Source organism: Leuresthes tenuis, unplaced genomic scaffold, assembly GCF_036924035.1.
Source record: "Leuresthes tenuis unplaced genomic scaffold, fLeuTen1.0.hap1 SCAF_3, whole genome shotgun sequence".
Classification (NCBI taxonomy): domain Eukaryota; kingdom Metazoa; phylum Chordata; class Actinopteri; order Atheriniformes; family Atherinopsidae; genus Leuresthes; species Leuresthes tenuis.
Window position 1 is genome coordinate 40,847,096 of NW_027325357.1, and position 11,076 is coordinate 40,858,171.

At 38.2% G+C, this 11,076-nt stretch overlaps 1 protein-coding gene across 1 annotated transcript in view; it reads left to right on the forward strand.

The window, feature by feature from the left end:
- The window catches only part of apobec2a (apolipoprotein B mRNA editing enzyme, catalytic polypeptide-like 2a), a 38,370-nt gene extending 27,649 nt beyond the window's left edge, over positions 1-10,721 (forward strand). The window contains exons 2-3 of the mRNA XM_072383025.1: positions 8,888-9,112; positions 10,327-10,721. Coding sequence (XP_072239126.1) covers positions 8,888-9,112; positions 10,327-10,630 — 529 coding nt within the window. The 3' untranslated portion in view covers positions 10,631-10,721. The remainder of the gene's footprint in view (positions 1-8,887; positions 9,113-10,326) is intronic.
- Positions 10,722-11,076: the final 355 nt, after the last annotated feature.

Below are 11,076 nucleotides of genomic sequence, written 5' to 3' on the forward strand. Positions count from 1 at the left end.
GTTGAGCTTGATGCGGTTTAGCAACGGCTCCGTCAAAAATAGAAGTGCAACGTAAAGATAGCAAGAACCGCTGCTGATACGTAACGTGGTGCAACCGGTGGGTGCACTCTCACTGACTAGAAAGGCAGCGATCAGCAACGATCCCTGGTGGAAATCCTGGGTTAAGAGAGCAGAGTGAGGAAAGTTGCGTCATGGGAGGACCCCCAGTCTAGGCCTACAGTAGCATAACTATGAGATGTTTCAGGGTCACCTGAGCCATCCATTAAGGCTGAGAGGATAGGCAGCCTGTGTTACGGTTGAGAAGAGAGGAGAGAACCAGTCTGCCTTAAAGCTAGGAGGAGAGAATCAGCACAATTAAAGGACCAACTCAAAAAACGATTTAGGCCAACTCTGAGTGGGGTTACATGTATGCCATCGGATCGGATTAATGGCTAAATTACAATAAGACTGAGTTATTCAGTTCATGTAGACACCTTAATCTGACAAAAAAATGGATTGGATCAGGTTACTCGCGATCGGATTAAGACCCTGATATAACTCAATCCAAATACACACTGAACGTGCACATAGATGGCAGTGGGTCGGATTAAGCGTTCTGCACATGCTCGAGATTTTATCCCGGGATCATCACCCGGAAGTCGAAGGAGACGATATTACTGTTGTTGTCGCCACCTTCGGAAAGAAATAAACAACGTGATGGAGAATGCACCACTGTGCATCACGTTTGTGCCATAACCATGCTCATCACATCATATTGCTCTTCGTTTACCATCTTTCTCGAATGCCTCGAGTTTTGTTGTTGTTGGTGGTGAAGACGTCAACAGGAAGTGGCTCTATTAGCGATAGTTGAAATGGGTACAGCGCTACCTATCGTACTGGGGTATGACATGCTTTGTGCCAGTGATTGGATTCATTCACCCCCATATATCCAAGGATAATTACCCTTGCTCAGATAAGGAGCATAATCCAACTATAGGTATAATCGAGTTAATCTCATCCTGTAGACCCACTCACCAATTTGTTTGAATGTTAGAGAACATGACTCCAGAAAACCAATGATGCCACTGATAAAGAGAGAGGAAAATACAGCACTATTACCTGACCGGGCCGAATATTGAGATGAAATAGTATTTGATCAGCTCTTGATGAATGGCTGAAAGGAGAGTCCTCTTGTCTAAAATGAAATCCACTGAATCAGGTTTGGCTAAGCTTATTATTTGAATGATTAACAGACTGTAAAATTGGGAATAAAATATTTTGGACTGGTGAAATACACCAAATCTGTAAAAACTTGATAAGAACAAAAAACAGTAGCAGGATGTAGAGATTAAGAAAAAGAGAAGTTATCCAGCTTGGCAAAAACCCTATATTAACCATCCAAACAATGACGAACCCGATACAATGAAAACATTGATCCACGATTACAATCAAGATTTGGACTTCACATGGGTGAAAGAAAAACCACCTAAAGAGTAATCACTACAATAAATGATCATTTTCAATTAAATGATTGTGTAAATCCGAGCCTACAACCATACTATCAATGCAGGGTAACAGAGCTAAGACTGAATGAAATAATTCTTATATTATTAGATTAGATTAAAGTGAATGCAACAGACAGATATGGTGAAATGACAGAGTGGTATGGGAGATGAAAAAATGACAGCAAGATTTTGGCTAAAATTACACAAACTGAGAGAGCAGTGAAGCAGTCAGTGAATGCTGATGTAGTAAAAAATGAACAGACCTGAACCTTTAAGGAAATGTGTGGTTATTGCTGGAAGGAGGCTGGGTTAATTTTGAGAAAAGTTGACAGGAGCATAATTTCTTTTTTAATTTTATCTTTTTGAATACTGCATTGTATGGAAATAAATCTGTGTCATCGGATTTTGAAAGAAAAAAGTGATTGAATTTCTAGCACTGAATATGTATGCATTGAATGTATGTATCTGAATGTTTTTCAACGTTAAAATATTCAACTACAAAAGTATCAACTGTAAAAAATTCAACCTCAAAAAATTAAACTGCAAATAATTAAACCGCAAAAAATTTAACTGCAACATCTGGGGGACCCAAGGGAAGAGCAATTGATTCTAGATTCAAGATCGGGAGCGTGTGTCAAGGAGCGAGCACGAGTTACCCCAAACCTCGGCTTGTCGGCTGGCATGGTGACCGGATTTTAGCCATGTCCAGTAATGGGGCTTCGATGAGTGTTTTAACTCTTCTTTATACCATCAGTGTGGTTTGTGTCTGTTAGATTCAGTAATAGACAGCTGACATTTGTACATCAACAGACAGTTTTAACTCTATTATATGCCATCAGTGTGGTTTGTGTCTGTTAGATTCAGTAATAGACAGCTGACATTTGTACATTAACAGACAGTTTTAACTCTATTATATGCCATCAGTGTGGTTTGTGTCTGTTAGATTCAGTAATAGACAGCTGACATTTGTACATTAACAGACAGTTTTAACTCTTCCAACTTAGTTACTTACAGGTACTTGATGTGAAAAATCGAGTCATAACTACAACTTGATTGGCATCAACATGAAGCTACAATTTGCCTTGTTTGCATTTGAACACAAAGAGCTGTCTGAGATATGGCCAAGGATTTACTTGGCTTTCCGAACAATCTTTTCCATGGGAAATCGATGTCTCTGCTTGGCAATTTTCAGCCTCCCCATGATCTCTTGCTTGGTCAAGGGGGAATCTTGAAAAATATTTATGGAGTGGCGAGAGGGGGGCAGGAATTTTTGAGGGGTGGCAACATATGGCAGACATATATATACTGAATTTATTCACAGTTATGACAGACTGATGAGAAATAGCATGTACACACTACACAAGGGCACGGGCTGCCATTTACAAACTTATTGTCACATCGAGGTGAGGTCTTTTGATTTTTAGCTTGTCTTGTCTCGTCATTTCCTGTTTTATTTTGAAGGATTAACTCTCCCTCTCGTTTCAGGTCACTTGCCCTTTCCTCATGTGTCACCAGTCTGATTGTCTTTCCTGATCCCAGTGTTTCCACCTGTTCCCCATTTCCCTCTGTGTATTAATTGTATGCATCTCCCTCTGTCCTGTGCCAGTGTGTTTCGTTACAAACTTTGTGCCCGTGCGATCATCCTAGCCTTCCAAGTATTCACAGTCTTGAACCAAGTCATGGCGAGTAAGCTTTTTCCCTCCATCAGAGTGGTTTTTGTTTGTAACCTTTTGACTCATAGATCTAGTCTAGATTTTTTTAAGTTTATACCCTTTGTTTCCTCCGTAAGGAGTGACTTTGATGTCGCTAAGTTTCATAGTGCCTCCAATTATAGGAGTGATTTTGGTTTTGTTAAACTTTGATAGTGCCTCCGTTTATAGTAGACTTTTTTATTTCTTATTGCCTCTTTAGGAAGAGAGCGTCTTAGTTATTTGTTAACATTTATAGCTCTTTTAGTTTTCCTCCTGGAGTGGAGGATCATTATTTTTCATAATTTTTGTTTTATAGACACACTTCACTCACTATAGTTATTGAGAGAAGTGTGTTAGACTTTCATAGCCCGTTTATTTCTCTGACCTGGAGAGTCATAAGTGGTACAAATAAAACTACTTATTCTGAAAATCCCTGCGTCCTGTCGGTTTCTGACGCTTATACAGACAAACTTAGTCTCATGCAATCAATGTCATGCATTTGAGGTTTCATGTGAAACAGTTTATTAGGAATAAGTGGCCATACAATGTGATCTCACTTAATAGGAGATCAGTATGGTAACACTATTGTAGGTATGGCATTATCACAGGAAATGTTTATTAAGGCAAGAAACAGGTGATGAGTGGCAATGACACATTCTCCCCTCAGTAGCTTGAATAATTGAACAATATGGGAAATTTCATGCATTTAAATCTAAGCTGCTTTATTAACAAATTACATAAAAAGGAACAAAGGTATGTTACATCAGAATCTCCACAAAACCTGAAAAGAAAATACATTTTGTCCCCCCCCCCCCTTCATACTTTAGGTTTTATTAAAAGGTAATATCAGATTTTCTCAGTTGCCATAACAAAGATATAAATCAAAGTGCAGATTCTGTTGAGGTCATCATTTTAACAGCTTTGTAAAGGCTCACCAGTTGAATGCGGCGAGTTCCATGTTACTCAGCAAAATGCTTTTGTGCTTTTGATTCAATGCTGAGTACAGCCAAACTCAAGTCTTTTTTCTGTCATATTAGAGCACAAATAAGTTTTTATGAGCCAGAGGGATGAAAAACTTTGTTCACAGGATGCACAACTCACAGATAAAACAACTGCGATTTTACACAACCTGAAGAACTAAAAAAAAACATCCTGATATGGGTCCAAAAACTGACTGAACTCCATTAAAGTGGAAGGACACTCCCCCAAAAAAGTTGGACTTGATGGATTCAGTGCCTGGACATCCTGCATAATGTTACAATTTGTGTTAGAAATCTTCTTCCTATTTCTCCAATCATGTTATCCAGAACTGGATAGTACACGGAGACACAAAACGTGTGTTTGTTATGTCATGCTGTCCCAAGGTGGAGTGGATGACAGTATCCTGAAGCACCTTTGTTGTCTGTCTTGGCCTCTTTGGTTTTCGCCGAGTTGTAGCAATGTTACGTTCATATAAATCAAGTGTTTCATTCAATGTTTCCTCAAAAGAGGCTTGACTACGGTACTGGACCAGTGTCTCTTTAAGTGTTTCAATAAGTTCAACAGTTTTAGACTGGAGCATGTCTGATAAAAACTTGGAGTCTCTCAGGACCTCAAGAGATCCAGCAAAATTCAGATCAATTTGAGCCAATATCCCTCTTGCTTCACCAGCACTTTGTGGATGGTTCTCAGATGCGATCTCTTCAAGCACCACAATTCAAGCAATTCCAGCAGGCAGAAATCTGTCCTTAACATTACGACATGCTAAGTGCCTACAGGCCCAACGTGTATCACTTAGCTGTTGGAGTTCCCTTGGTGAACCATCAAACATCTCCCATCAACAGTTCCAGCCATTTGTTATGTACATAAGACCCAGACATGAATACATACAGTCGTTCCAATAATGAGAAGAAGTTTCCTGCATCTGCCACACTTTTTACAGCATCTTCTATAACTAAGTTCAAGCAGTGTGCGCTACAGTGAACATAGAAGGCATATTTGGCTACTTTTATTTTTGCTTGAACACCTGCATGTGCCCTGCGCATCACAGCTATGCCATTGTATCCCTGGCCTACAAGTTTTTTCTTATACTCCAGCCCATGCTTCTCAAAGAAGCATATAATCTTATAATCTTGTTAAAGCGGTAGCATCCAGGTGTTCTGCCACTTCAAACTCCAGAAAGCTGTCATGAGCCACACCATTGTAAAAATATCTCAAAACAAATTATATTTTCTCTTTTTTCTGAACATCTTTAGTTTCATCAACATTAACTGAAAACTGCTTGCTCGTTTTAAATTCCTTGATGGTTTCCCCTTTGACCATTGCAGCAGAGCAATCAAGTATTTCATTCTGTTTTTTTTTACTGGTGTATTTTGCATTTTTAGCTTGTTGTTCAAGCTTTTTTTTTTTTTTTTTTTTTTTTTAATGATGGGGTTATGGTTACCCCATCATGATAAAAGAAGCTCTGATTTTGCAACTCAAGAAGTTGTTTGCAATTACTCACGTGAGCAAGCCTCTACATGTGCTTGGATTTTGAAAATAACAAAAAATAAAAAAAATAAAAATCACTAATCACGCGTCTAATGGAGGCACAATGAAACATTAATCAAAAACCCAAACGCAACGCTCCAGGTTTCTATGAAACATTAAGAACTCAAAATCTCTCTAAACGGAAGGAACAAAACCAGGCTATTAAACTTACCGTGGTGAAAACTAAAGCTATGGTAAAAGAATAAATTACAACATAAGGATATGCTCTGCAGGAAGATCGCTCACTGCAGGCTCGAGGATTCTATGGCCGTGGAAACTGTGGCACAAGACGCGAGTAATAAGGCTCATAACAGAAACAACACTCTGGCACGGGACAGAGGGAGACGCAGACTATTTGAGCACAAGAAGAGCCATGGGGAACATGTGGAAACACTTTGGAATAAAGGTAGACAATCAGACACTTGACACAGGAGGAAGGGCAAGGTACCTGAAACGAGAGGGAAGTTAGTGATTTAAAAACAAAACAGGAAATGACGAGACAAAACTTAAATCGTGACAAAAACCCTCCGTTACATATAGTTTTATCCTGATGTTTGCCCTCTCTAAAAGTTTTCAGGACAGATAAAGATATACATTTGTGTACTTGAATAACTAGAATAATATAATATATACTTCTATTACTCTTACTTTTCTGCTTTTTGTCATTTCATTTTAAAAGTTACAAAACTATTATAAAAGACATCATCTGTGAAATTACAATAATTTTAGCCGTTCAATGATAAAAACTGTATTTTGACAGTTTATTGATGCTTTTTGTTGTGAAAACCGCCATAATTACACAACATATCTGTCAATCAACAAACAAATCCATGTAATATTAAAGAACTTATAATTCTTTTACTATTCATTTTTACGAATTACATCCAATTTTAGAATTATTTTTAATACTCTATTTTCAGTATTAAACTTGAATTTAACAGTTTAATCTATTACATAAACAATATAGATTTGTGAAATTGTTAGATTTGCAAATTTCTTTTAAAAAATAAAGCTTTTATGTTTATTTACAGTTACAGGTTTTTCACATTATTTTACATTAGACATGTTATTTCACAGCCTAATAATTAATAATTAATGTAATTTTATTGATATTTCATGTATTTTTAAAAAGGTGCCTCCTATCTATCACCCAAAGTAGATCATGTAGGCTTTTGTTGTAAACTGGTACCATATTTTAAAAATAAAAATAAAAAAATAACCCAGAACTGAATTCAATGAAAATTAAATGAAAAATTACCCTTTTAATCCTGAAGTGAACTTATAATGTTGCAGTACAATCTTTATTTCTTTATATGCTGTTGTTTTTAATGTCTCTGTAAAGCACTTTGAATCACCTTGTCGTTGAATTGTGCTATACAAATAAACTTGCCTTGCCTTGCCTATTGCTGCTGGTAGGAATGACCTGTATTTAGGTCAGAGGCTCTGATGCTGCTGCCCTGACAGATAACTACAAAGCAGACTGCCCTCTCCACCTTTAAGAAGATAAGCAATATTTTGCTGCAAATAATGAAGGACCAAAGCTTCTTTATTATTTTTTATTAGCCTTTATTTAACCTGGTCGGCCCCATTGAGATACAATGACCTCTTTTTCAAGGGATATATAAGAAGTATAATCTGTACTGTCCTCTCTTGGAGACAGCATCAGGATTTTGTTTCCAGTCCAGCCTTAAATCCCCAGGTATCTGTACTCCTCTGCCACCTCCAAGAATGGGAATGATATTTGGCTTATTCCTGGTGCGCAATAATCTCTCTTTTTTTTGTTTGTTTGTGTTTAAGATAAGGTGATTGTTCTCAAACCATGCCACAAAGTGGTCGACCAGTTCCCCATATCCAACAATTGCAGAGTCTCCAGTATTTCTAGAGATGACAGGTCTTTGAGTTGTAACTGAAGTCTGAGATGTACAGAGTGAAGAAAAATAGTTGCAGAACAGTCCCCTATGGTGCTCCTGTGCTGCTGATCACCTTCTCCTTCAGTCTCACAAATTGTGGTCTGTTTGTCAGGTAGTCAGTCATCCAGGTGGTTGTGGTGGCACCCACATGCTTTGGGCCTGTTGCTGGAGCTCAGGAGGAAGAGCAGTCACCTGCCAATTGGAAAGGCAGTGGTTCAACTCCAGGCTTCTCCAGGCCACATGTTGAAGTGTCCTTGGGCATGACACTGAACCCTACATTGCCATCCATTGTTGTGGAAATGATTAGGACAAAAAGCACTGTGTAGCATACTGTATGAGTAGTAGAGTAAATGGGTGAATGTGACATGTAATGTCAAAACACTTTGAGAGGTCAAATTGACTGGAAAAGCACTATGCAAGTATGGTCCATTTGCCATTTTGTCCAGGTGAGAGTGAGTTCACTGAAGCAGGTAGATGATGGCATCTTAAACATCAATTCCAGGCTGATAAGCAAACTATAGTAGGTCCTGAAGGGTTTTCACTTGTTTATCTAGGTTAGTCTCTCCAGGACTTTCATGATGTGAGATGTTAGGGCAATTGGTCTGTAGTTGCTGAAGGCAGATGGGTGAACTTTTTTAGGTATTACAACAAGAAAGGAGGTCTTCCACAGCACTTGAACTTTGTCCTGACTCAGGCTCAGTTTTCTTCTTTCTTCTCGTTGCAGAAGTGTGTCTTGTATGGTTTTGTGTCTGTAAAGTGTCTGCATAACATGACACACATTCCCAAGAAAGCAAATTTTCAACTGTGACTCACTATTATGAATTAATCAATCATCAATCTATTCATTAACAACAATACTTGAGAAAATCAAATTTGAATTCACCTGGCTAATCCTACTTTTTTCGTTCTTTTTTATTGATAAATAACAAACCTTGGACCAGTTAAAAACACACACACACAAACAAAAACCTATTAAAAACTCAAATTAGTTTTTGGAAAGGATGGGTGGACATGGGAAGACTGCAAATAAAAAACACATCCCCGTTTGTGTACCTGGGAGTCCAAGAGCTGGGCCTGCAGGAGGATGGACAGTGCTCTTCTCAACTCCAGCAGAGATGGGGTTAGATTCCCATTTACTAACTGTTGTCTTTGTCCTTTGTGTGACATTTTTTAAAACCATTTCTATGCCTAGTAAGATTAATATAAGAAAACAAGAAAATAAAAAAAGCGATTGTTTGTTTTGAATGTATGGATGTGAACATTAAGGAACCATTTCTTTTTTTGTTTCATACAGAGACCGGATAGATCCTTTTGTCTTTAAGTTCCAGTTTAAGAACGTGGAGTATTCCTCAGGCCGCAACAAGACCCTCCTGTGTTATTTGGTGGCTAAAGGGAACACAGCTGATGGGCTGCTGAGAGGCTATCTTGAAGATGAGCATGCTGGCACTCATGCTGAAGAAGCCTTCTTCACACACTGTCTGCAACACATTGACCCTGCACTACAATACATAGTTACCTGGTAAATGACTGCCTTGAAACATATTTTGCAATGCGACCTAGACAGTGTCAGTTCGCAAGACAGCTTTTCATGATTGTGGATAATGTTTTTCTTTTGCACAATGTAAACATTTACGCTTAAAGGGGACACATTCTTCCCTTTTCCTCCAAGTTGACACTTTCTTTAGGTCTTAATGAAATACCTGTGACGTGCTTTGGACAGAAGTACTTCAAAGTTGCAGTACGTCTGCCCCTTTTTACGCTATAAATTTACAGTCTATTCATAGCAACTGGTTTTAGGGAGTAGAGTTAGCCACTCTACTCTCCCCCTTTCCGCTGCAGTGTCTTTTTTGGAGATAAATGGATACAAATATTACTCAGCAACCATCACAGCATGATGTTACTGTATGAGTCCTCATTCGCATTAATATAGCTTGAGAGCTTACATTAACACACAACAACCTAATTAAAAGAAAAAAAAAACTTAATAGGAATTGTTTTATTTTTTTAAAAATACCAAACACATTTACCTTATCTATAGTTCAACCACAGAGTGACCTGTGTTTGTACTTATCCCTCTTTATGGTATGTTTTTCTCACAAATCATGTGTTGAACTGGTCCTGTTTTGAGAAAGCGCCACACCACAGAAAGTATGACCTGTCTGCATCATGATAACATGATATAGATAGATAGATTTTCTGTTTCTAATGGCACAGGGAGGTACATTCAATCACAAACTTTGAAGCATGAAAAAAATTAAAGAATGACAATGAGAAGTCAAATGTTCTAATCAGGATTTATAATATTAGGTAAAATAGAGTCTTATTGGCTCATTTTTTTCTTTTCAAGGTTTGAAAAATATTTACATTTTGGATAAAGCACTCACAACTGTAACTGTACTGGTTTCTTTAGCCTTAACTGAAGATGATTTAGACATCCTTGCTGCCTCTTGTCTGCATTTGTAGCCATAAAGTGATGTGTGAGTTACATCCTCATTCATCTATACATGTACACGTCCTCTGATGGGACAGCAACCAGAAGATGACAGCGTGCCAAAAAGTTGATGTTTTAATGAGTACTGGTGTAAAAACAAGAAATTTGATCAGGGTACATTAGCCCTAAGTCAGGTAGCTGACAACTTCAGGGTCACAGTGATTTAGGTTGATGCTGATGTGAAAATAACTTACTCATCTCTGACACAGTTATCTTTGTTCTTCTCATTCTGTCACCCTCAGGTATGTGTCCTCCAGCCCCTGCTCTGCTTGTGCCTCAAAGATAACTGATGTTTTAAAGACTAGAAAAAATGTAAAACTGAGTATCTTTGCTGCTCGGCTCTTTGAGTGGGAGGAGGCAGAGATCCAGGCTGCGCTGAAGGCCCTGCATAGTGCTGGGTGTAAGCTAAGAGCAATGAAGCCTTTGGACTTCTCCTACACCTGGGACACATTTGTGGAAACAGAGGACCAACCTTTGAACCTGTGGGAGGACTGCAAAGAGAATTACGAGTATTACCATGAAAAGTTGGCTGAGATTCTGCAGTGACCACAGTAAGTGCTCCATTGTGCATTTTTGCTTTTAGTGACTACACAAACAGGTAGTGTAGATAGTTAATTGAGGAAAAGTGTAGCATGCAACAAACCTTTAAATTCAAATGTTATTGTCCATGATACTATGGTATCCATGACACACTATTTAATTTCCTTATTCATTCAGTTGAGCTCAAAGCAAATGTCAAAGTGCATTAATAAGCAGACGTCCCCATACCAACAATAGATGCAATAAGACTGGAGTACTGTAAAGACTCTTAAACTCAACCACATTAAGAACATGTGTATTAATCCTGAGATCAGAACCAAGTCAGACACCTTTCTCTTTATAACACAGTGACTCATGGACATAAAGACAACTGTCAGGTTTTTCTAGTTCTTCTAGAAAACATTCATTAATTTTTCAGCAAGTTTTTGTTGGGGGATGCTGCAGTCTGTCCC